General features: G+C 39.3%; 1 protein-coding gene across 1 annotated transcript in view; it reads left to right on the top strand.

Annotated features, from left to right (window-relative positions):
• Positions 1 to 25,926, top strand: part of KCNMB4 (potassium calcium-activated channel subfamily M regulatory beta subunit 4) — a 60,584-nt gene extending 34,658 nt beyond the window's left edge. The window contains exon 3 of the mRNA XM_027592327.2: positions 25,387 to 25,926. Within this exon, the coding sequence (XP_027448128.1) occupies positions 25,387 to 25,555 (169 nt within the window). The 3' untranslated portion in view covers positions 25,556 to 25,926. The remainder of the gene's footprint in view (positions 1 to 25,386) is intronic.
• The last annotated feature ends 1,365 nt before the right edge of the window (positions 25,927 to 27,291 follow it).

The following is a 27,291-nucleotide window of genomic DNA, read 5'->3' as shown; positions in this document are numbered from 1 at the left end:
GGAGTTTCAAAGGCCTATGTGAGTAAATCATGACTAGGTGGACGCCAGAGGGTGTTCAAGCATTAGCTAGGAAAAAGTGAGGGGAACAATATTTCAGAAGGAGACACCACCATGTGTAAAGGTAAGAGTGAGGTCGGTGAGTTTTAGGACCTGAAAGGCCGTCATGGCAGGGAGGCTATGAGTGAGGGGGAGCATGGCGAGTATTGACACTGGAGAGAAAGTAGACAGGGTATATGTAGGTTTCTCTTAAATGCAGTGAGCAGCCAGGGCTGGGTTTTGTAGGGGAGTGGTGACATGGTCTGACTTAAAGGTTTCCACTTGTGTTGAGCTGTTCCAGTTACCTCAGAGTCCTCTTTGTTTCCCTTGCATATTGATGCCTATGCCCTGGTCCCTTTCCTCTTCCCTCACCTGGGGACACCTTCACCTTTTTCCACCTCTAGGAATTAGCATAGCACAGTGGTTATGGGAGGCACCCTGGAACTAGCCACTTTCTAGTGTGTGTGGCCTTGGCTGTGTTCCTTTAACCCATCTGTGCCTCAATTTCCTTTGTAGAAGGGGGAAATAATAAGGTTATTGTGAGGTTATCAAGGAGATGCCATGGGCTTAACCCATAGTATTTCCTATAAAAATGTTTGCTTCATTATTTTTACTGCTATAAATAAGGTTTTCCTCAAATGTCAGTGTGTAACCTTCTCTTCCCTTTTCTGGTACAATTAATTACTTCCTCTTCCCGTGCTTCCATGCTGCTATGGTTGCTTTTGTCCCCCATCATAGAGTTAGTTGAATATGTACGCTTCTTTCTTTATAGATTATTAATTCCATAAGAGCAGCAATGAAGTAGCTAGCATCAGGCACCTGTGTTTACATTTCTCCTCTACCAGTTATTAACTCTGTGACCTTGGATAGATTGTGCAACTTTCTGATCTTGGTTTCCTCATCTATAAATTGAGGATAACATTATCCATCTTAAGGGGGTTTTTTTTGGTAAGGATCATAGCTGCACAACAGTGAGTGCTTAGTAAATGTATGCGTTTCTCTTTCCTTGCCCTGCAAATTTCTAACACAGGGTAGAAACAACTATTCAGTGAATAGTCTGGTTACTCACTGAGGAGGCTGAGTGAGGTGTCAAATGAATAAGCAGTAAGGGTTTTATAAATGAGTAAAGCAAAATAGAACACAAGCCCAAAATAACTAAAAAGAAGAGATTCTATTGTTAAATAAAATGATTATCTTGTACTTCTAATACTGCCCAGATATATCCTAATTTTTAAGTTCATTCAAAGTATGTTTGTCCTATAGTATATCTTTTTAAATTTAATTTACCCATAGCATTTTAGAGAAAGATGAACATTATGGCCCGACCTGAAATTGAGTAGAGTGCCCTTTAGAACACAGTTTGAAAGCCATTAAAATAGAAGATTAAAAGCAACGGATTAGAAAAGGACCGCTCACTCACTTGGGGCTTAGTTTTCTTATCTATAAAATTTGATAGACTAATAGATTAAATGATCTCTAAGATTCCCTCAAGCTCTTGCATTTTACGGTTTTGTGATTCTCTGATTCTAAAGGCTTGTACACAGAATCACAACAGCTTAAGATGCTAGATAAAACCCAAATGGTGAAAAGAGAAAGAAAATTAGCAAAGAACTAAGTGGTTAACAGTCTGGAGCCATTTAATGGAGAAGCAGTCTTCCTATCTCAACAATAATTGAGTTTCATAATGATGACACTGAGTCATCCAAAAAGGTTAAATTTGCTTCAGTGCACTCTCCTTAAAAGGTAAGGGAATGTGTAACACATTTTTGGAAATATTTTTACCAATAATATTTGGTATTTTTTATTCAACTTAAAAGGTTAAACTTCAATTATTTGGAAAATTCACTTAAATGAATATTTACTTTCTCTTTTCATTTTAGGGGCCACAAAGGTCTTCCTGCTACAAAGTGCTCATCGCTCTCCTCTCATGGTCTTCCCCTTTTCTGTGTCCTTGATTTCATCCATAAAATCACCACCATTTCGGTCACTTATTCTTTCATTTATTCCATAGGCTCTTGTTAATCACCTGCTATGTACCAGGCGGTCAAAGATAATAAGACAATAAGACTTTGTCTCTATGTTCAAGGGACTTTTTGACTAGTATGAAATACATTTATGTAAATAAATAATTGGAATGCAGTATAGTAAGTTCTATAATGATAGTGACAGATATAGAATATAGGTATAGATAGATAGATAGATAGATAGATAGAGATATATAGGGAAAGTTTGGGTTGAATTTTAGAGTGAGTAAGACTTCTCCAGACAAATGAAGGCCAGGGAAAGGGATTTCAGGGAAAACGATAGCATGTTCAAAAGCATTACGATTTGTAGTATCATGGGCAACTGGAAGAAATGTAAGGAGCTTCATATGCTTGGAAAGTGCCTTTAGGGAAAAGTGTAGATGAATCTGAAGAGATTGAATCAGATAATAGTACTGTGCTCTTATGCTTTGCTAAGTGTTTTAGACTTTATGTGCGGTGGAGGAGTGACAGTCAAGTTTGTGTTCTAGAAAGACCGATCTGGTGGCTGTGTGGAGGATAGACTTTTGCACCAGCCTAGGCAAGGGCTGAAAAGAGCTTGGGCAGAGGCAGACTTAGTGGAGGAACAAAGGGAGGGGATGGACATGAGACTTTAAGGAAGTGGAACCCACCAACTTATAGATGCACGTGATACATGATGGGGCAGGTTAAGAAAAGGATGGAATTGGATGATTTTAGCTCTCTGTCCTGGGTGAGTGTATTGGACGCAACATCTGCTGGGGAGGTTCTAGGGAAGCTTCTGCTTTCCTGATGTGAGTACCTCTACTTCCTGTTTCCACCTCCTTGTTCTGGCAGAAAAGTGGAGAGATGTGGCTTGAGGCCAGGAATGCAGAAGCCACTGGGTCAGCTTTGAGGTGACATCATGAGGAAGGACATCCATATACCGAAAAGAGTAGAGCAAAAAGATAGAAAGAGCCAGCCTCCCAGCACCATCGAGTGGCTGCCCCTTGTCTGGCCTGCTGACCTCTAGATGTCTCGTTATGTGAAACAAACACCATTTACATGCTTACATACATACCTCTGCGTACATTTATAACCAATATGGTAAAGAACAGTTGGTCAATTGTAGATGGATTTCACAATGTCTTTGCATTTGTTGTTGTCTTATGAAGCCCTAAAACCAGATTTCTTTTAATATATCTCTGTGGTGAATTTAATTGTTTCATTGCCTTCTAAGTTTTCCTTTGGTTTTTTATAGGACAAATTACTAAAGAAAAAGCCTCGTCTTTTCTGGCAGACCTCTTGGGATACAGATGGGGGAAAAATGTGTACATAAAGATAGGAACTGATATTCTGAACAAATTCCATAGGGAAATTTTATTGAGTTTTGAATGAATTACTAAATACTAGACTTGATCTTTGGTAAAAATGCAATTTTAATAGAGCTTTTTACTTTTGGTTGCTTTTTACTCTGAAAAATATTTCTTATAATGTGTCATTAAAGAAGAGACTTGTTCTGTAGTGAAATTTTAAAAGAACATATTGGCTTTCTCTTTAGGCATCGAATCCAGTGATATATCTTGAGTCTTAAAGAATAAAACAGTGAATCTGGAATCTTAACCAAATTGAATCTTTTCCATATACATTTGTGTCTGGTTACATATTAAGGGAGATTACGTCAGAACTGAAAGCTCTCTCTAGTCTCACAATTTGTACTTTTAAAAAAAAAGTGGCGACTGCCGTGGCTTCTCCAAGTCAGCCACGGACTATGCGTGGAATTCACTGCAGTGTTTTTTCAAAGTCTGACATCCAAACTGCTGTAGGCTGTACTGTTACTTACGATAACAACCTGAGGGCTTGTTTTCTGATGGTTATTCAAAGTGTTTTTACACTTGCAGATTAATCCCCTAACAACTTTTATCCTGTGGCAATAAAGCTAAGAATTGGGTGTTATTAAATCGCTTTTCATTTAAGATCGTGGATGCTGCCATCAAACAAAGCTCTGGGGGAATTTGTGGGAAAACTACAAGAACCGTAGGACAAGTAGGTCACAGAGTGCAGCATCGTCAGAGGGCAGAATGCAGGGCAGGGCTGTGCATCAGGAGACTTCAGTTCTAACCATAACTCACACCGTAAACCCAGTGTGTGACCTTGGGCTACTTACTGGGGAGCTTGTGCCTCAGTTTCGTCTCAGATAAGATAGGGCCAGATCTAGCCTCTAGCACAGGGAGAGGGTATCCAAACCGGGGAGACATCTAGTCATTCACTCTTCAAGCGAATCCCTGCCACAACATTTTTTTTTCAAAGTGTTTTCCATTCTCTATTTGAACAACTCTGGTGACCATGGACACATCACCTCTCCCTGAAGAAGCCCATTCTGTTTCCAGACATTTTTAGTTGTCAGTGACTCATTTGAGGAAATATCTAGCATAGGCCCCTCCATAGTGACAAAAAGTGGATTAGAGGTCAGCAGGGACTGAGGAAGGAGGGAAATGGGAGTTACTGCCTAATAGCTCCAGAGTTTCCTTTTGGGGTGATGAAAAAGTTTTGGAAACAGATGATGGTGATGGTGGCACAACATCACAAATGTAATTAACGCTACTAAATTGTATACTTAAAATGGCCACTTTCATTTTATATACATTTTACCACTTTAAAAGCAATTTCATCTTGGTTAGCGCTATGGTGTTAGTTGGAAGGTAGAGCGTATTGAGTTTTACAGCAGAGGAAATGGTCTTTAAGGGCACAGGCCAGGGAGGAGCAGGCCAAGGATCTGAACCCGAGACCCTGACCCTCAGTCCATAGGTGTCCTACGATCCACACTGTTGTCAATGTTTGGGATGTTCTTCTGTGTTTGGAGCTGGCCTGAATCGGGGAGGGCAGAACATTTCCACCACCATCATTCCTAGAGACTACAACTCAGTTAATGGGGCCTGACATAGCACTATTTGGGCAGCCTCAACGCGCTGTTGATTCCTACAGAGCTTATTTATAGTTAATCAAACTGGGTCCTCCCACATCTGCTTTATACATACTACTCTCCAAACAGCCCCCCCCTTTCTAAACTGGGAGGATGGTGTTCTGGATTTAAATGCAAGGATTTAAAATGTATCCCTATTTAAACACAAACGCTTTTTCTGATTCTTCCACTCTCTTACAATTATTTTGAGTCTTGATTCTAGCACACATCATATTTGTTATTTCTTTCATCATAAAATGTTAATCCAAATTGTAAATCAAAATGACTTCGATCTCCTTATTCGAGTTATTGATAAAAATGCCAGAAAGGACTGGGTCTCAGACAGACACCTGTTTAGCTGGTGGTCTTCCCCTGGTCTTCCCCAGGAATGACCAGCACCTTCATATAGGCTTATTCCGTTCCAGAAACTGTTTAAGTGCTCCATACATTGAATCTCATTGAGTCTGTGGAACACCCCTACAAGGTGTTATTGTCACAGTCATCACTTTATGCATGAGAGAATAAAACACAGAGAGGTCAAACAGCTTGCCCGAGTCACACAGCCGCCAAGTGGCAGAAGCAAGATTCAAACCTATGCACTCGGCTTCCGGAGTCCATGTTTGGAAACACTGGGCTGTCCTGCCACTGATATGGGCCAGGATTCCAGCCCGTACTGGGATAGGATAACATAAGGGACTCAATGAAATCTGATCAAAGAGACTGCTACTATAACATTCTTTAAATGTTCCATTGGTGGCAAAATAATATGAAATGCCAGACCAAAGGACTTGTGTTTTGTGTGTGCTCTGTCTTCTCCCAAGAAACTTAGATTCTTAAACTCCTGTTCTTCTTTCATGTCTGCTCAAAAGATATTTCTTTTTTACTTCCCCAGGCACACTTCAGTCTTCCTCTTTTATTACCTTTGCACTTTGTACAAATGTTCGTTCCTTTTTGAACTGTATTTCCACACTAAATAAACAGCAAACATTTACGGAGCCCCTGGGCTGTGCAGCGGGAGTTGCACTGGGTAGTGGGAATACAGACACAAGGCTCCTGCCCTCGAGCCTCCTGCCGGCCAGGGAGCCAACACACGAGTACAGCCCTGGGGTCTGCCCCATTGTCAGTGTTCTGCAAGTGCTGTGGAATGGCTAACTGGAAGAGAATTAAGTACCAAGAAAGTCTTTGAAGATGCTCGAGTGTGCATCTGCAAACTGTTTCTGAGCTTGAAATTAAGAGAGGACTAATTTCGACCAACATGGCTGTTTACTTAGCCCAACTGTAGGGTCCCCAGCCTTTATCTGGGGATTTTGGTCAGCTTAGGCTAAATTGTGCTAACACCCTGAAAACCTGTGTAGCTCCTAACAATGAAAATTTATTTTCTGTTTCCAGTACCTGTTTGTCTTGGGTTATAAGCAGCTTTGCTCCATGCATTATCACTTCTGGACCCCGGCTAAAGGAGTGACCCCCATCTGGAACATTAATACCAGTCTCATACAGAGGAAAAGAAAACAGATTTCCCCAGGGATGCCCGTGCTTATAATTTTTAGTGATTTTCAGACTGTTAATCATGTTTAGTCCCAACGATCTGAGGGCTATTTACATGTATTTTCTTGAGTTTTGAACATCACATGTTACCAGGGTAAAGTCAGGTTACTGACACATCCAAGAAAAACTTTAAGATTGACTGATAGGATTTTTTAATTCTGTTGTACCATAAGTCATCCCTTTGTTATGCATATTTCTCTATACAACTTCTGTTTTCCAAATAGCAATTTATCCATTAGGAAAAGAGCTTTGCAATTAATTTAGCTCATTTTACTGTATAGAAGTATTTAAGTGTATGTTCAGTGCACTTTTCCAAGAGAAATAACTGCTTTACAGATTATAACAAAAATGAATATAAAGCTATTATTCATGTACTCTTTACTATATATTTTAGCAGTTAGGATGAAGGATTCATTGCTAGCCTCAATAGAAATGCTAACTTATTTCTATCTTCCTACATGCATCAACAAAGTATATCTACTCTGCTAATTATCTAATTAAAAAAACCAACAATTTGGTGCATAATGTTAATAAAATGAGTTCTTAACAATTGGGAAGCTTCTAGAATGACAATATTGTAATAGGAGGTAGCCCTGTTTTCTTTGAGCTTTTACAATAATAAAGAAGATAAGCAGTTCACCCAGGATACATTTTTCAGATCCTCTCTTTAGAGCTGCCAAAATAATGAAGTCATGCTGATGGGAGAGGTATATAAAAGAAAATCAATTGCGGTGACTGGCAAATTTTTCTTCATTGAGGATCTAATTACAGGGAATGGGACTTCACTGAATCAGACATTAATGATTCCTAGGAGTAAGTTGTGGAATGGGATACAGGATCTTTTTCAGAGGTTTGGGGAGAATAGAATGTCTTTTCACCCGCTTGGGCTATTTGGTATTGGCTTCACTCGGCGCTGGCTGCTTTCCTAGTGTGCTGGGTCTGGGACAGTGCTGTGTGGGGCAGCAGCAGTGAGGGAAGTCTTCTCAAGCATGGTAAAGCATCTGAGTGGGGGTGGGGCAGATGAGTTGAGGGAGAAAGACCCACCAGTGACAGTAGTTATGTGCACGGGGGTTGTTGGTTGGATGGGCTAGAGATAGATTTTAAAAGAAGCAGGAAGAAAAGAAATTTTGTAATGACAAAAAGAATAGTAAACATGATCACTTTCTCTTAGAAATTTTCTGAGAATAGTTGGCACAGTCTATAAAAATACAAGCAGATACACAAGACTGTTTATGCAAATACATTTATGGTATTTATGACCTCAAACAAATCCATGCGGGCCTTTTGAGAGAATTCCTATGAAGTCTAAGATCTTGCTTCCTACCAGCTGCCCTGCCCCCACATTTGCTTAACTGAAACTCCATGGCATTGGATTTTCATTCCCTTCTTATTACACTAACATTTACTGAGCTCTCACTTTGAGCTTAGCACAGCGTGATGCTCTTCTAGGTGTGAGAACCACTGGAAAAAAATATCCAGGCTTTGTGGATTGGGCAGACCCACTGAGACCCCTATTCTTTGTGAGGGTATTTGCATTTGAGTCATGGGTAGGTGAATGAGCCCTCATTGCTCTGTCCTTACTGATATTTTACTAGTTAAGGAATGCCCCGCCATCTTGATTTTATGTCAAAAATCATGGGGAAAATGTTTCTCAACCTCCTTTTAAATGCCACATTTCAACTGCACACAATGTGCCAGTATTGTTCAGATGGTAAGAAGACACGTTGACATTTGGGGGGATTCCTTACCCGCCTTATTTCCTTGAGAACCAAACTCTGAAGCTCTTGCCAACCTTACAAACACCCAATGGAATCCCTGCTCATATGCATATTTTGGGTGCATCAGTATGTTTGTCATTTCTCCCTAGAAACGGTTTCTCACACCCACGTTGCAAGTGTGTGATCTGTGATTATATCCTCTGCTAGTTTTCAGTGTCCTCTGTGCATGGAGCAAGGGCTGAGAACAAGATTTAGCTTAGAGAAATGATAGAAGATGTGGTTGTTAGAGTGATCTTTCAGAAGCCTTTTTCTATGGGTAGTGACCATGCTGAGTGCAACCCATGACTTCTTTTTCCAAAACACTGGAGTAGGTTTGAGCACTAGGATCTCCGGATCATGGTATCAGACAGACATACAAGACACTGGCTCAACTTTTTAAGCCCTTAGGTATCATCTAATTTCATTTCAAAGGGGAGCCTCTACCTTGTTTTTGAGGATTTTGAGAAAAAAGCACATAATTACTTTGCTCACTGATGATCCTTTTGGTGTGTATAGCCTTTTCTATAACGAGAGCTTCTCGCTCTACTTTGGGATTGGCTTCCCTCACAAAGTGAATAAGAGGCCCTGTTGTTTTGTTTTGATCGGGGGGGGGGAATATTGGGATGTCCTGGTTTAATTAGTGCTGTTGTTTCTAGGCTCTTCCAGCCCTAGTTTGTTTAGGAAGTCCCTTCTGTACCACCGTATTCTCAGACATGCGGGGTTACAATATGTATCATTGATATTTAAGAAATAGTTCCTCTGAATAAGGAATTGAAAAACAGAAGGGTATTCTGAGCATTAACATCATAAATCAACATTTCCATTTTCTGAGGATGTTTCTCCAGGGATAGGTATTGTTGAGATGGAAAATAGGCTCTGAAAAACTTCCTTTGGAAACACACTGGCCCACCCTTATACTTCCCCGCTTCTTGATAAAATCTGATTTAATAATACATTATTGATCTTCAAATATGAGAAAAATAATTGTATGACACAGTGTGAGTTTTTAAATAGTAAAATGCATTGAATAGAAATTGTAAAACTTTTTATAAAATAGAAGTACAAGGATCAGAAACCAATGGTATTAAAATGACATGAAGATATGATCAAACTATACACTCACTACCTCTGTTTCCACATGTGGAAATTCTACCTCAGTTTTTAAATTCAGAATTTAAAAAAGGCTCTGAAGGATAGTCAATGGAGAGAAAATTTAAGAAGGTCAAACAATGATGTAGCCTAGGATTGTGGTTAAAATTAATACAGAGAATTACTAGCGACTTATTGTTTCCTGAAAGATCTGAGTAAAGAAGAATCAAGAATCTTTGGACACTGGCTAAGGAATAAAAATTGAAAAGGAAATAGCAAAGATATGCTACTAAGACAACAAGGAAATCCAATAAAAAATAGGGTGTCGGGGCGCCTGGGTGGCTCAGTTGGTTAAGCGCCTGCCTTCGGCTCAGGTCATGGTCTCGGGATCGAGTCCCGCAGTGGGCTCCCTGCTCAGTGGGGAGTCTGCTTCTCCCTCCGACCCTCCCACCCCCGTCGTGTGCTCTCTCTCTCTCATTCTCTCTCTCAAATAAACAAATAAAAATCTTTAGAAAATAAGGTGTCAATTCCTTACTGAGGATTTCAGTGAAGTATTGTATTAAAATTTTCAAAGTTCCATCGATGATGTGGTTAGGAACAGCAGGTGGTGAGGGAAATAGTGGAGCTCTAAGTAGGCAAAGGCACAATGGAAGGAAAATGGTGTGGATGAAGAAGAAAAGAGAAGTGTTGTTAATATCTTTGGGCAGGTGTGTTTTGTATGAAAATGACTTTGTCATAATAAAAGGGCAAATGGGCAAAGAATGAAAAAAGTAAATATTTGTTAGCATTTATTTTTATTTTTAATTGAAGTGTAGTTGTCATGTAATATTAATTTCAGTGTCTAACATAGTGATTCAACAATTATATACAGTATGAAATGCTCACCACAGTAAGTACAGTTACTATTTGTTGCTATTACAATATTATTGACTAAAATTTCTTGTGCTATGCTTTGCATCCCAGTGACTTATTTGTTTTCTAACTGCAAGTTTGTACCTCTTAGTATTTTTTATAACTCAGGTTGGGGTAATAGAGAGGAGTTTTATCATCTTATGCTTTGTTTTGGATGCTTCTGTTGATGCTTTAATTCTCAATGACTAATTAGGGCAAGGGGTAGAAAACCTGTGTTAGTAAAGCACTATTTATAATACAGCATAGCAGTTTATGGTAGTGTGGTTGTCTAAGTACTAGCTCCCAGAGGTGTTTGCATCCTAATCCCCATGGATTTGTGTCACCTTACCTCGTTACCTTACGTTACCACATATGGTAAAAGGGACTTTGCAGATGGGATTAAGTAAAGGATCTTGATATGGAAAGTTACACCCTAACTGTAATCACAGGGTCTCTGTAAGAGGGAGGTAGGAGGTCACAGGAGTAGTAGTGGATGTGGCTAAGGAAGCAAGAGGTGTGAGTGATGCCGAGAAGGGTTCATGAACCAAGGAATGTGGGAAACTTCTGGAAGCTGAAAAAGGCAAGGAAACAGATTCTCCCCTAAAGCATCCAGAAGGAACAGCCCTGCTAACACCTTCATTTTAGCCCAGTGAATCGGATTTCAGACTTCCGACCTCCAGCACTGTAAGAGAAGAAATTTACATTGATTTAAGCCACTAAATTTGTTATAGCAGCAGTGAAAACATACAGGTAGTAATTTATAGATAGGTCTAAGTGTAACTGACTTTTACAGTGAATGTCTGTGAGCTTTCCTTCAACTCTAAGCTTTGAAAATGCCACAAATTTTCCAAAAATTCTGGTTCTGTGTTGTTATGCTCTGTGGGTTGACAAATTCGTTTCAGTTTCTAAGGTTAGGAAACTTGGGTATGGACTTGATTTGAGGCTGTAATGAAAAAACTCAGTTCAGTCTCCTGCTGTGCATCTTTATCCCTCATATAGAACACAGCTTCTGACATTTCTCATCACCGAATGTGTGGGGTTTTTTTTCCCCTACACCAAGCGATTCTCCACAATACCAGCCAGGTGTCCTACAATGTAATTCAATTCTGACACTATCCACTGGTAGATAGTGCCAGATCCCACAGGTTAGGGGCTCAGTCCCACAAAACTGTCCCCTACTTCAGATGTCAGTTGCAAGTCGTAGGTCCCCAGGTTACCCACCACTTTTGTGTGTGTGTGTTTTTTTAAGATTTTATTTATTTATTTGACAGAGAGAGACAGAGCGAGAGAGGGAACACAAGCAGGGGGAGTGGGAGAGGGAGAAGCAGGCTTCCGGCTGAGCCGGGAGCCCGATGCGGGGCTCGATCCCAGGACCCTGGGATCATGGCCTGAGCCGAAGGCAGACACTTAACGACTGAGCCACCCAGGCACTACCTCTAATAAGGGTTTTATTTCACATTTTACAAAAGGAAGTTGAGGCTTGGTGAGATAAGTCACTGGCTCAAAGTCAGTGGAGAGTCAGAACTCCCACTGCCTGTCTTACGAAAATCCAAAGGCAGTGTTCTCTCTGGGGGCCCACAGCTCCCTGTTGGACGTGTGAGTCTCTGTCTGGGGACCTCATTGTATTGAGAAAGCAATGATGATGTGATGAAAATTTCATGGAGCCATATTCTTTCCTGAGAAAAGGAAAGGTGGAAAATCACTCCTGAAGTAGGAACACTCTTGCCTGGGACTTCCCTGTAGCCAGCAGAGGAAGTTTCTTACAAGTGTCATCTCTCTCTCTCTCTCTCTCTCTTTTTTTTTTAAAGATTTACTTATTAATTTTTAGAGAGAAAGAGAGAGCACACATGAGTGAGTGGAAGGAGGGGCAGAGGGGGAGGGAGAAAGAGAATCTCAAGCAGACTCCCTGCTGAGCACAGAGTGCAACATGGGGCTCCGTCTCAGGACCCGACATCCTGACCTGAGCCGAAATCAAGAGTCTGACGCTTAACCGACTGAGCCACCCAGAAGCCCCAGAAGTGTCACCTCTTACCGTCCCCTTTCTGTCCTGGGTTTCAGCTGTCCTGGTTTGGGTCAGAATTTATTTTAGTAATACTAAATTTAGTTATTAAATAATAAATTTATTATTAAAATAAAATTAATAATACTTTAAATACATAATCATATATAGTAGTATTTTTGCTCCATGGAGGAGAGGAGAAAAATGAGATTTGATTAGTTCTAGGTTCTCTCTGTTAAAACTCATGTCATTTGTCCTCAGAGTGGAGCCTGCGTTTTTGTTCTTCCTTTAAACACAGCTTTCATCACCCTTTCTGTTGTCTGCAGCGTTTGTTCCCGGCCTCCTTGTTCTGATTTTGCCTTCCTGGCTGTGTGCTTGTGGGTTCATGTCACTGTTGTTTCTTCATCCTTGGTTCTGCACCCTCCCTCCCGTCTCTTTTATATGCCCTTTAAAACCTCACCTCCTTGAAGAACTCCAGTCCAGCCTTGCTCTGTTCTTTAGGTGGCTCTTCTCTCTCTCCTTGAGATCATTGCAGTTGTTTAGCTGGTGAAGGTTTCTTGGAAAACTCCTATTATAAAGAGAACCTTCACATAAAATGTCGGACCACAATATGGGCTTATACTCAAAGATTTGGGGACCACAGATTTCTGTTATTTATCATGTGAAGATCATGTTCAAGTAAACATATTCACAACAGCTCCCATAGTAGTCCATCCACATCTATTGGCAGGATAACTAAAAAGTGAAAACAAGAGGTAGAGGTGAAATTTTCGAGTAGAACAAAGTATAATTGCTGAGTCAAAAGTCATACACATCTAAAGTTTTAATAGATACTAGTAAATAACCATTCAAAAAGAAGGAGAGTACATTCATGGAAAGATAATTGCTCCCAGTGAACGGGGAGTCAAAAAAAAAAAAAAAACTCCACAAAGACCCATAGGCAAAAATAAAAACAAATAGCTAATATTCATATGAAAAGATGGTTAATTCCACTCAGCAATGAAAGAAAAGCAAATCAAAAACAAGATACTATGTTTTACCTATCAAATTGGTAAAAATTAAAAACTGATAATATTCAGTTCTGGAGTCTGTGTATGTGGAAACAAGAACTTTTATGTAAGCTGGTACAACTTTGTGGAGTTTTTTTTGGCTTGCAGAAACGTTTACATTTCTCTAGTTGGATCATGCATTTTTTCTTAGTAATTTCTGCATCTTATGTCTTACTTAGAAATTAAGGTAATCAGGGGTGCCTGGATGGCTCAGTCGATTAAGTGTTCGAATCTTGATTTTGGCTCAGGTCATGATCTCAGGGTTGTGGGATCAAGCCCTACATCGGGCTCCCAGCTCAGTGGGGAGTTTGCTTGGGATTCTCTCTCCCCTCCACTCCAGCACACATTGTCTCTCTCAAATAAATAAATTAATCTTTAAAAAAAAAGAAATTAGGGTAATCAGAAATTTGCTAAATTTAGCAAATTAAAATATAAGACACCAGTTAAATTTCAATTTCTGATAAACAGTGAATAATTTCTTAGTATAAATAAGTCCAGTAGAATATTTGGGACATACTTATTCTATACAATTCTACCAAAAAAAACACAAAACCTTAGAAAGACTTTTTTTCCTCATTCCAAAGTTATTTTTCAAAATTCAGGTGTTCTTCTAGAGCATTGGTGGTTTTTTACAACTAAGTTTTTTATGTATCTGGATTGTCTGTTTTCTATTTTTCTTCTTTAAATTTCTTTTTTTTTTTTTGATGGGCAGAATAAGATGAGGAGCAAATGTTTTATTCCCTCCAAATGACCAGTATTGTCCCAACACAATTTATTGAATAATCCATCTTTCCCATACCGATTTAAAATGGTATTGGTAAAATAAATAAATAAACAAAATAAAATGGTATTGGTTTTTCACTTTAAAATTGAAACTACAAAGTAGGTACATAGGGTGAGAACTATTATGAGAATTATCTTTGTCTCAAATAGAAGAATGTAGATTTCTTCTTTTCTCCAGTATAGTTTTCCTTAAAGGCCAGATTTCAGCAGTTTGGCCGGAAAAAACCTGTAGCCCTATGTGAAAAATATGACCTACCTGGTAACTCAGAGACACCGCAGATCAGACCACCCTGAAGAACAGTAATACTTTTCTTAAGAAAAGCTCATAGGAATTGCTGGACCAAAACTGTCATCTAGTTTACAAAATCCTTCACTTCTCTGATGAAATCAGCCAACCAAAAGTCATGCTCTCCAGCATTCTCGGTCACTGCCTCAGGCTGCGGAGGCTGGTAGAGGAGGAAAGGGATTATTTAATATAAGTTAATGCTGTTTCTTAGATCTAATCTCAAAGAATATCTATATAGCTTAAAAATTCTCTTCCCATTTTTTTCCAATGGGAGAAAAACAGAGAATTTATAATTAATAAAGCCTTTTTCTACCAAGCTGCTTCAGAATAAGATGGATTCATTGGTTTGCTTTTTGTGTGTGTGTGTGTGTGTGTGTGTGTGTGTGTGTGTGTGTGTGTGTGAGGGGGGGGGTGGAGAAAGGGAGGGAGGGAGCAAGCAGGTGCACAAGCATGGGGAGGTAGAAACAGGCCCCTGCTGAGCAAGGAGCTTGATGTGGGACTCGATCCCAGGACCCTGGGATCATGACCTGAACCAAAGGCAGATGCTTAACCAACTGAGCCACCCAGGCAGTCCCTTTTCTTTTTTTCTTTTAAGACAAAAGGTCATAAGCATTTTCTTGGTTTGCAGGTCTTGACAAATAACCCGTCTTTCTTTCTGAGAACTCAGGAGATATCCTCTCAGGCAGGGATTATCCCTAATACGTTCCTGACCTCAGAGTTCTTAGAGTCAGGTTGGGAAAAAGACATATATAAAATATAATTACCTCAGTGTGACTAAAACTAAAGGAAGTTGTTCCTCTGGGAGCTCAGGGCCACAGTGGTTTCCCGGAGCCTCTGCTTGAGACAATTCCTTGTCTGGGCTGCACCTGTTAAAGACAACCATCTTAACCAGCCAGAAAACATTTGCCAAGCCCAACCACCAGAGTAATTTAATGTTGTTAAATGATGGCTTGGGGGATAGATTTAGGGGGTAACTTCTATTTGTATTGCTAATCAAGAGATTGATTATTACTGAATTTTTTTCTTGTTGCACATATTAGAATTGAAAGGAATCATTTGCTTATTAAACCTATTCTGTTTCATAACGTTGCCACCTTTAAGCCTACCATTATAGGACTGGAAGGCTGACTCCAGAGGGTACAGGCAGCTGAGGGGGAATGAAGACATCTGTACCAAAAGAAATTATAATTTGATCAAAGGGATTTCTTGTGACTTCAGCCAGACAGTCTTAGATGGTAGAAGCTATTTTTTGCAAGTGATACGTCACTGCCAACATTTTAAAATCATCTTCTGAGTTGTGAGCCCCAAATTTGTAATGATAATCATTATTACCACCCCTTACTGAATTATTAAATACTCACTATTAAGCAGTCGTCTGCCTAAACCCTCTGCATACATTATCTCATTGACTCCTCAGGGCCACCCTGTCAGGTAGATATTATCATCACCACTTTATAGATGAAAAAATTAAGACCTGAAGGGATTAAGTATTATTCTTTTTTTTTTCTTTTTGGATGAAGTATTTTTCCTAAAATTATGCAGTTAGCAAGTTGTAAATTCCACATTTAAACCCAGGTTTGTCTAACTCAAGGTCATGTTCTGAATCACTGCCCTACACTTGCAAGGCTACTTAGGACTTACCATCAGGGTGGACTTCATATTTATAATTAATTCAACCCTTTATTGCTCCAAAATAACACACCTGCCACTTTGCTGTCAAAGCCAAAGCCAAATGCAAATTTTTCTCTCTAGAAACCGCAGGTCTGAGCCTTGATTTAATTTCCTCCAGGAAGAATAGGCAAGCTTGAGGAACAACTCTTATACAATTAAATATTACAACTCTAAGTTCACCTAATTGGAGAAAATAGTTAAGAAAATGTAAGGGTGTTTATAACATTTATAGATCTGTAAGCAGCCTTTCACCCATAGTTGGGAACCATCTGTGAGGCAGAGTTATGGTGTTGATAGAGCATACAAGCATTTAAAAGCTCTTATCACAATATCATTGCTGAAATCGAGTGGGCAAAAATGGTCTCATGATAGAACAAATCATCACAAAGAATACTGCAAAGGATCTCTATGTTCTGGTCTCTGTATTCCCACTGTAATTTATAGCATAACTGGATACAGCTTTCAGATTAGCTGTTCGAGTGCCTTCCTGTGGTCATATAAGAAGACAAGCATACTTTTCTCTTGCCAAGGTTTTAAAAGTGCTTCACACAGCAACTAAACACATTGGTTAATTACTCTCAAGGACAGCTTTATGCCAAAACCAAATTCAGTGTTTTTAATAGCTAATCTTCAATGTCTTTTGGTAGAAAAAAAATCTTTTGAAATCTTTTAAAAAATCATCAATCAATAGATCAAGTCATAATTCAGTCCCCTTCTAGAAAGCGCATAGCACAGAGTCTTGCTAAAAATTAAAACATTTAATGATACCCACATCAAGGTTTTCCTAGTTTAGAAGTCAGTGGTCAGCAGTTCCTGCCTGAAAACCTTCTATGACATAGTCTCATCTTACGTGTGGTGCTTCAATTAAATACCTGTTGATACATTTGAGATTTCAGAGAAAACCTTCAAAGGCTGTCTGAAACCTGGCTCCAAGTAGACAAAATTATCTGGGAATGAATACATGTCAGGTTTTTGGTTTTCATCATAAAATATCATTTTGTCACTTCTGTGTCAAGAATCTAACCTGACCATAGACTCTCCTTTCAACAAGTAACATAGAATGCTAGTCAGTGATTTCAGTCTTGAACGATTGGCTCTTCACTTATTGTTAAAATCCAAGCTGATACATTTGATATTTAAGAAGCATTAAGGTCAGTAATTCCCAGATGTGAGTAATTATTGGCATCACCTGGAAAGCTGTTTAAAACCTCTGTCTGGGGGCACCTTGGTGGCTCAGTTGGTTAAGCAGCCGACTTTTGATTTCGGCGCAGGTCATGATCTCAGGGTCCTGGAGTCCAGCTCCAGGTCGGGCTCCTTGTTCAGCGGGGAGTCTGCTTGTCCCTTTACCTCTGCTCCTCCCCCCTCACCCACCCCCACTTGTTTTCTCTCTCTCTCTCTCAAATATATATGTATTTGAGAATATATATCTTAAAAATCTTAAAAAAAAAAAAAACCCACCTCGGTCTGATTCAGTAGATCTGAGACCTTGGAATTAGTATTATAAAAACTCCTCACATGATTTCATTAGCCAGCTTTGTAAAGCTGCTCTTAGCCTTTCAAATGTGTTACACAAATTACTTTATGTAAAAGTACACACCATCTCATTTATCAAGTATAGCCCTAGCAAAAAGTTTGTTCTGATGAATTGGCATGCTTCTCTTTTTTATATAATGACAGCTGTGTAACTCATCTCTGTGCTTTTTCCCTTGGGCACTGGGACGCTCAGAGGTGAGTTGCACTTATGCTTAAGGCAGGAGCTCTTCTTAGTCTGGGACTTCTATTTTTTTTTTTTTCATCCTAATTACACTGTATTTACTCTTTATGTCAGTTTAAGAGTTTTATTTTACTTAAGTCTTTTGTTTTTATTGTTTTCTATTTAAGATTCTTTTTAAAAGTAGGTCATGTTATAAATAATAAAAAAGGTTTAGAGCAGGAATAGAGAGGACCTAGTCAAAAGATTTGGAGGATGAAATCATTACATTTTTTTAATGTCATTTGACTATGCTACTCTACCAAAGGCCTGGCATGGTGGACTGACCTTATGCCTGCAGAACTGTGTTATGATTGAGATATGATGAAGCATTTGTAGACTTTAAGATTTTCACAAAATACACATGTGCAAAGTCCTGTAATGATGTAGTATATTCTTTCTCATAGAAATATGGATAAAGCTGACAACTAAAAAAGTTTCCAAGGTTTATTGAATACCTGATATGTAAAAGTAGGTAATTGATATGTACCTACTCTAAGAAGGGTTTAAGGAGTGCTCTAAAGATTAATAGAATTTAGTAAGATAAATTAAATTAAAAACGTGCAGAAAATAAGACAAAGCACGAGGGGTCTGGCTGGCACAAAAAAGTTGCATAATCTTGTTATGGCAAGCCAAAATTTGGACTTTCTAGCAGCGGATATGAAAAGGAAGGTTCTCTGCTCAGATAAGCAAAAAGTTCTTGTGATAATAAATCTAAAAAGATTTCTACTTTTGGGGTGCATGGGCGGCTCAGCCAGTTAAGTGGCTGACTCTTGATTTTGGCTCAAGTCATGGTCTCAGGGTTGGAGATCCAGCCCTGTGTGGGGCTCCATGCTCAGTGGGGAGTCTGCTTCTCTCCCTCCCCCCACTCTTGCACACACTTGCATGCGTGCTCTCTCGCTCTAAAATAAATCTTAAAAAAAAAGATTTCTAGTTTTTATAGGATCTCATGGAGAAAGTACGTGGAAGTAGGTCATCTTTCTCTTCATTGGTACAGTTACCATCACAGGATACCAGTAATTTATTATGCAGTTGAGATTTTTTTAAAAATTTTTTTAAAGATTTTATTTTATTTTGCGAGAGAGAGAATGGGAGACAGAGAGCATGAGAGGGAGGAGGGTCAGAGGGAGAAGCAGACTCCCCGCTGAGCAGGGAGCCCGACGTGGGACTCGATCTCGGGACTCCAGGATCATGACCTGAGCCGAAGGCAGTTGCCTAACCAACTGAGCCACCCAGGTGCCCGCAGTTGAGATTTTTACATGAACTTTGAGGTAAGTTTAAAAAATTCTCCAGCCCTTTAAAAAAAGAGGTCACCATTTTCTCTCCCTGTCAGCCAACAGAACAGGTATTGAGAGATGGAAGCAATCTCATTTGGTGAGACAAATCAAAGGAAATGTATTTTTTATATTTAGGATGATATACACCAAATCTTTATCTTTTTTATCTGGTACAACTAGGTTTTCTGCTAATCCATAGGGTACCTTTTTGCCAATTAGAACAAAGGCCCCTTCTGAGCAAATCTAGCATCAGGGCTGGATTTCTACCCCCTACCCTACCTCCCTTACTCCCCACCCCCTCCCCTTCTCTCCTCCTGTCTTATCCTAGGACACCTTCATGCACTGCACCTTCTGCCCAAAAGTATGTGGAGGCCAAGAAAGTAACCTGGACATAAGACTTAGTTAGACAGCTTTAGAAATAGCCAGCTAAGTAGCTTTTTATGTTTCACTCTAATTTTTTTTTAACTATTAGAATGCTTTACACAGTGCTTCCTAAACTTGATTATGTATTGGAATCACCCAGGAGCTTCTCAAAAGTGCAGATGTGTGGATCCCACAACCTCATATTCTGATGCAATCAACCAGGACTTGAAATTCAGGAAGTTGCGTTTCAGCAAACACCAGAGGTGGTTCAGATTAGAGAAAAGCTGGCCGAGGGGCAGATAGTACAGGTTTAAAAGTCGTACAGATAGGGTTTTGAGACACTGTGTTACTATTTTATGTTGTGTCATCTTGAGTAAACTCATCTTTCTTTGATTGTAAAATGGCAATTAAAAATCTTTCCATCATAGGGTTATTTTAAGGATCAAGTGAGATTAAATGCCCTACCAGAGCACCTGAAGGGTAGTAAGGACTTAATTAATGCTAACTATTTAATAATATACCTATAATATACTTTCAAGGCTCGACTCAGGGTAGGGCCAACCCTTAGGAAAGTATTTCTAAGGGTACTCGTAGCACTTTCTCTTGTTCTATGTACTTGTACCCACCCCCTCTCAGGATTTAAAAGTGCTTTCCATTAGTGTTTCTACATATCCCAAAATAAATCCCTTGCTTACTTTTTTGAAGTCCTCAGACATAGAGTAATCACCCTCTTTTTTGTATATTGCCTACATCCTCATCACCATCCTGATTATACTACATCATATTCAGATCTCATCAGGCCATTTATCCAGTTTGCCAAATACTGAAAATAGTAATTTTTTTTTAGAGAGTGGGGGGAGGGGCAAAGGGAGAGGGAGAGAGAATCTTAAGCAGCCTTTGTGCTCAGTGTGGAGCCCAACACAGGGCTTGATCTCACGTCCCTGAGATCAGGACCTGAGCTGAAATCCAGAGTCACATGCTTAACCAACTGAGGCATCCAAGCACGCTGAAAATAGTGATTTTTTTTTAAAGTTCCCCTTTAGTCCTACCGTTATAGAATTATGGAAAAGGAATTCTAAACGCAGAGCTGCCTGATCAAATTGGAGGAAACTGAGGTAGGGAAGTGCTTTAAATTAAGACACTAAAGTCCCATTTGAATGAACCATACTTTGTGTCACAAGGATCAATTTAGAGATAATCTCAGTAAATCCTATTAACTGAATAATGAACTGAAGCATTCCTGTGCAGAGAAACCCTATAGGGGAGGAAAAACCTTCCTAGGCTGGGGCTAGATTCATAGGCTGGGGCTCTGTAAATTAGACTGACAAAAGACAGATTAACAGGAGAAAAACAGAGACGTTTGTTAGCAGGTGCATCTTGTGTCCATGTGGAAGCTCTTAGTCATGCGAAACTCGGAGAGGTGGTTAGAACTGAGCTTACATAGCATCTTTAAGGAAAAGCAATACATTTCTAGAGAAATGACAAGACAAAGGAAAAGGACTTTGAGTTTCTAGGGCATCAAATTGTAGGAAGGTAAACATATGGTGGGAACTAACGGAAGGTAAGAGCTAGTTAGGGAAGTTTGTTATATAGTTTATCTCATGCCATTTCTGGACTGATAAAGGTCCAGAATTTTCTCCAGTGATTAACTTTTGTCCTTCCTGAAAGAGAGAGGAAGAGGGACACCTTTAAAGACTTATGTCCCGCTTTTAGAAAATAGGAGGGCAGAGAACTTTTCTTCCTTTTTTTTTTTTTTAAGATTTATTTATTTGAGAGAGTGCCAGTGGGGGGAGGGGCAGAGAGAGGGAGACAAGCAGACTCCCCGCTGAGCATGGAGCCCAATGCAGGGCTCTATTTTAGGACCCTGGGATCATGACCTGAGCCCAAGGCAAAAGTCAGCCGCTTAACTGACTGAGCCACCCAGGCACCCCAAAGAGCTTTCTTATATCTGCTTCTTCTCAGTTGCCTTCAGCTCAAAATAATCCTTATGCCAAAGGGGCATATTCTGCTACCTTTCCTTCCCATTGAAGGAAACAGTGGGGCATCTTAGAACTGTATGAATTGGAAACGGACATTAATTATTTTGAAAGAAATGTGAACATTTTTATATAATATTTCTGCCTCAAAAAATGCTTTTGAAGCTATTGCAAATTCAACATAGCTATCTCAAGTGAATCATGTTTTGTCATTTAAAATATTAAAATAAAATTTTGCCCCAAGGGCTCTTAAAGAAGGTGGAATGCCAAGAAGTTTCTAAATAAAACAAATATCTGGGTCCAGCATTTTCGGTCATTTTCACTCCTTCTTTCCTTTTTTAATTAAATGTTTCAGAGAATATGTGTACTGGTTCCAGCCGCCCTCATCCATGGCTATTTTCCTGACTCAATTGTATGATATTGTGGTAAAGGATTCAGTATCAACACTAGAGAAGGAACACAAAAGAGGATACTCACTGAAGCATTTTACTAGAAAATTAACTGCAAAACACTTATGGAAATTACATGCAAATTAATTAAAATAGTGTTAAAAATAAAAGTCATCCCCTCCCCTTTTTTTTTTTTACCATTTTAACCATTTGTAACTGTCCAGTTCTGTGGTATTAAGTACATTCACATTATTGTGCACCCTCACCCTTAAGAAAGAAGGGGAGAAGAGGGGAGTGTAGGAAGGAAGGGAGGGAGGAAGGCCATCCCAAGACAACTTTTTAAAAAAAAATCAGTAATACTACCTTTTTTTAAAATTTGTTATTGAGTATAGCTGACGCATGCTGTTACATTAGTTTCAAGTGTACAACATGGTGATTCAGCACTCTATACGTGATGCTCTGCTCACCACAAGTGCGGCTCCCATCTGTCCCCACAGCGCTATTATAGTACCATTGACCATATTCCCTGCGCTGTGCCTTTCATTCCCATGCCCTAGTCATTCCCTAACTGGAAGCCTGTACCTCCTACTCCCCTTTACCCATTTTGCTCATCCTCCCCCACCCTTCCCCTCTGGCAAGCATCAGTTTGTTTTCTGTGTTTATAGGCCAGATTTTGCTTTTTGTTTATGCTTTTGTTTTGTTTTATAGATTCCACATATAAGTGAAATCCTATAGTTTTTGTCTTTGTCTCACTTATTTCACTTACCATAAAACCCATCCACGTTGTTGCAAGTGGTAAGATCTCATATTTTTTATGGCTGTATAATAGTATGTATCTATACCATATCTTCCTTATCCATTTGTCTATTGATGGACACTTAGGTTGCTTCCATATCTTGGCTATTATAAATAATGCTGCAATAAACATAGAGGTGTATATATCTTTTTGAATTAGTGTTTTCTTTTTCACTGGGTAAATACACATATTGGATCATATGATATTTCTATTTTTAATTTTTTGAGTAACCTCCATACTATTTTCCACAATGGCTGCACCAATTTACATCCTACCAGCAGTGAACAAGGGTTCCTTTTTCTCCACATCCTTGCCAACACTTGTTATTCCTTGTCTTTGATTTTAGCCATTCATAACAGGTGTGGTTTTCATTGCATTTCCCTGTAGTAACATTGAGCATCTTTTCATGTGTCTGTTGGCCATGTATATTTCTTTTTTAGAAAAATGTCTGTTTGGATCTTCTGCCCATTTTTAATTAGGTTATTTATTTATTTATTTATTTATTTTGGTGTTGAGTTGTATAAGTTCTTTATATATTTTGGATATTAATCCCCTATTGGATATGTTATTTGAAAATATCTTCTCCCATTCAGTATTTTGCTTTTTTGATTTGTTGATGGCTTCCTTCACTTTGCAAAAGCTTTTTATTTTGATGTAGTCAAAGCAATCTTGAGAAATCCAGAATAAAGCTGAAAGTATCACAATTCCAGATTTCAAGATGTACTATACTACAAAGCTATACCAATCAAAACCGTATGGTACTCGCACAAAAATAGACATGCAGGTCAACGGAAGAGAATAGAGAACCCAGAAACAAGCCCATGATTATATGGTCAATTGATCTATGACAAAGGAGGCAAGAATATACAATGAGAAAAAGTCTCTTCACTAAATGGTGCTGGGAAACCTGGACACTACATGTAAAAGAATGAAACCGGACCAGTTTCTTACACCATACACAAAAATAAACTCAAAATGGATTAAAGACCTAAATGTGAGATCTGAAACCAAGAAAGCTTTTACTTTCTTTTGCACATTTGGGTAGAGGCTGACGGCTGTGAGTTCTCCTAGCTGGAAAAAGAATTGTGGCAGTGCTGGAGGTTGGGATTTCAAAGACTGTAAAATATGACTTCAGCTATATTGTGCCCTGACTATATTTGGACCTAGGTCTCTACTTCTTTCTTTTATGTTAGTCACCATACATTACATCGTTAGTTTTTGATGTAGTGTTCCATGATTCATTGTTTGCATATAACACCCAGGGGCCTCTACTTTCTTACAATCAAGGCTTGAAATTTCTTGAAATTTTGCGTGGATAACATGCTGCAATAGAGACAGTTTCCGATCATCAAAAGCAAGTGGTTATTTAGCAACATCTATGTATAGAATAATAGGCAATGACAAAGTCAAGGACCTTACAGGAGAAAACGATATTGTATTAATATATATCACAAATGAATGACAGCACAAGTTTTGAAGACAATGTGTTGCTACAGGAATTCAGAAAAAAGAGTAACTTCTGCAAGCTGGAATGCTTTTTGCTTAATTGTTGCAATAGCTCTGCATTAGTACAGATTTTAATTGAAATAATATGAAATAAAAATCAATAAAATATGTGCAAAATCTGAAATGATGCACACACAAAGGCAAGGATTTTGTAATTTCAAAGCTAATCTGCAAAACCGTTTTTGTTAGTTCACATGATGGCTGCATTATAGGTAGAAGAGAAATACCCAACATTCTTTGTCAGTCTTCTGGAAGAATAAGTCTTGCATTATGACAGTGATGAATAGTGAGACCTCCTCAAGAATGCATTTCTTTGTTAAATGCACTGCCCTTGTATTCTAAAGCTTCTGATGTTCTTGAGGGCAATTGGACTAATTATTCTACATCATCTTCCTTGCCTGGAGGAAGCACTGCTACTCTAGTATAATAGAACAAACCTTCCTGGGAATGAAATGGAAATGTCTTGCAAAATGTAAACCTCTTTTATGAAGGCTGAATTCCCAGGCTCTCTCTCTAATGGCCCAAGATGAGAGATCATGGCTTGGGGAACGCATCTCATCTTCACTTCTTGAAAATGAGACCAGTGCTGGAATTGAAAATAGAGCCCTGCATTGATAAGATAGAAATATATTGCTAAGACTTTGCAAAATTTATCAAGAAAGTGGTCAGTGGTTTAAAATGAGGGCTAATCCTCCCCCCAGAAGCATAGAAAAAAATGCATTAAATCTAATCATTCACTTGTCTGTTCATTAATAAAAACCTTCACATAATGGGGCTGAATTGACCTGAAAGCTACACCATAGATCCTTCTGATTAAATTCAAACAGTGACTTAAACTGACTACTTTCATGAATTAAGATCATTTGGGTCCCGCCTAAGTAGTAAGATCTGGTTTGGGTTTGAGAGTATCAGCCCACAAGTAACTGATTCATGCCACTTTGAACAGCAGACATTAAAGGGTGAGTGAGAAAATGGAGTATGTTCAACAACTTAGAATGGAGGAAAATAATAATGTAAAAGATTGCTACACTTTTGACATTTCGCAACGTGTAAGTTATCTTATAAATAACATGCGAATTTGCACCCATTGCTTGATTCATAACTTTTTGTCACGGATTTGAACCTCAAAATACAGTATTTATAGCCAGAGCGAGGTCTTCACTTTCAGTGATGATTATCGCCTTTGGACTAGAAAGCAAGTTGGGCTCCAGGTTGCAGAGTTATGCCATGCCAAGGCAGTTGATTCCTCTTTCTTTCTTTCCTGTTCTCCACTGTCTTGCAGACCAGACGATGTGCTCCTGCATCGCACGCATGATGAGATTGTCCTCCTGCATTGCTTCCTCTGGCCCCTAGTGACATTTGTGGTGGGCGTTCTCATTGTGGTCCTGACCATCTGTGCCAAGAGCCTGGCAGTCAAAGCAGAAGCCATGAAGAAGCGCAAGTTCTCTTAAAGGGGAGAAGGCTCATGGAAAGCAAAGCACAGAAGCTGCACCCAACGGCACACGTCTCCCTGCAGAGCCCATTTCCTGGCACAGGAGATGGAAGGGGCTATGCGAGGTCTCCGAGAGGCTCCTGCCTCGATGGCAGCAGAAACAGGCACAACTGGAAGACTCGGAACCTCATAGATTGTATGCCATGTGTCATAGCGATGGCTAAGGGGTCAAGCTCTTAACCTTATGGAGTAACCATTTCAGAAAACCCTATAAGAAGTTAATTTTCTTTGGAAAGCAACCGTATATAATTGTACAGTGTAGTATACAAACTATTATGATTTATGCTACTTAAAAATATTAAAATAGAGTGGTCCATGTTTTTTTTTCTATTTCCTTTTTTATGCTTAGAACACCAGGGTTTTAAAAAAGGGTCTCGTGGGTTTCATTTGATTCTGCTAGATTAAACTTGTACTTAGAGTTAAGGACCCCTGCACAAGTCTTGACCTCACAATATGATCCCCACTTTCCATTGTTAAAGACTACCTTTTGACTTCTGCTTGAAAAATGAAAAGTACACTGTTAACTCAGTCTTCAGTCATTTCTGTGACTCTTCGTCAAGGGATCCTCAAAGATTGGGAAAACATATCCTCCAACACTTGCCTTTGCCTCTCCATTATTTGTCACCAGATTATTTCTTAAGAGAGGGGAGTGATTCTGAACCAGATCTGTCCTAGCTCTGAGAGCTCTGTGCACCTTCATTCCCGTGTCCATGTTATGTTTGACGGGTTTTTCTCTGTGCAGTAGAATGTACATGATGTGAAGGACACTTTCCAGCTGCTGTTTTTGTTCCTTTCTTCTTTTAGGCCAGAAAAAAATGTTCAAAATCAGTTCAAGTATTTTGTTTTTATTTTCTTTGTTCTTGCCTTGATGTTGTCGGTGTTAAAACAAGAACGTTGCTGCAGTAGGTCAATTTGCTTGGACAGACCTCGAGATACACCCCAGTGCATGTCACTGCCACCGCTGAGCTTCCTGTGCCTTTCTCAGAAGTTTATGGAGGAGACCGTACTGCTGTGCATCTGTTCATAAACTCAAATTCCAAACATCAGTCACAGGTCTCCGTGAACATCACACCTACGCAGGTCTTTACCAGGTAGAATCAAACCTCTGTTTAGCTGAGATGTACATTTTTAGTGAAGGAACGACTGACAATCTGATTTCTTTTTGCTTTCTTTCTCTTAGTCTTCAAACATGCTTCTATTTGAATAAAGGCAACTCAAGGACAGTACTTGCTCAGGGTTCTAAGAAAGAGACATATTAGTGGGATGATAATCTCCCGATTTTTAGTTTGCATCCTGCTGTTTTCTTAATTTTAGAATACGAGTCATTGAGAGACCCTAGTCTCCTATGGAAGGGTGTTGGATGAGTATGATCCTTTTTTTCCAATTCAGTGTTACAGGTTTCACTGTGAAAAAGGCCTTGAGCACGCTATCCATGACATCCTTTCAGGCAGCTTGGGTGCTTTGACTTCAGTGCGGGCTTTCTCTTTCAGCGTCCCTGTTGTCTTAGCAACACCGTGAGCCATTCGGAAGCACAGTTACTCGAGAATGGGAACCTGAGAATATCATCATCATTGCACCGCGTCCTGGGAGAGGAAGTCGACTCTAGCCATTGTATCTTAATCCAATAAGCTCTGATTAATTAATTACAGAGAGTAGATAAAAATAGTGCAAGGATATATGTGATGTGTTGGAAAA

The sequence above is a fragment of the Zalophus californianus genome, chromosome 9, assembly GCF_009762305.2.
Source record: "Zalophus californianus isolate mZalCal1 chromosome 9, mZalCal1.pri.v2, whole genome shotgun sequence".
Taxonomy (NCBI): domain Eukaryota; kingdom Metazoa; phylum Chordata; class Mammalia; order Carnivora; family Otariidae; genus Zalophus; species Zalophus californianus.
This window is presented reverse-complemented; position numbering and strand designations above follow the sequence as displayed.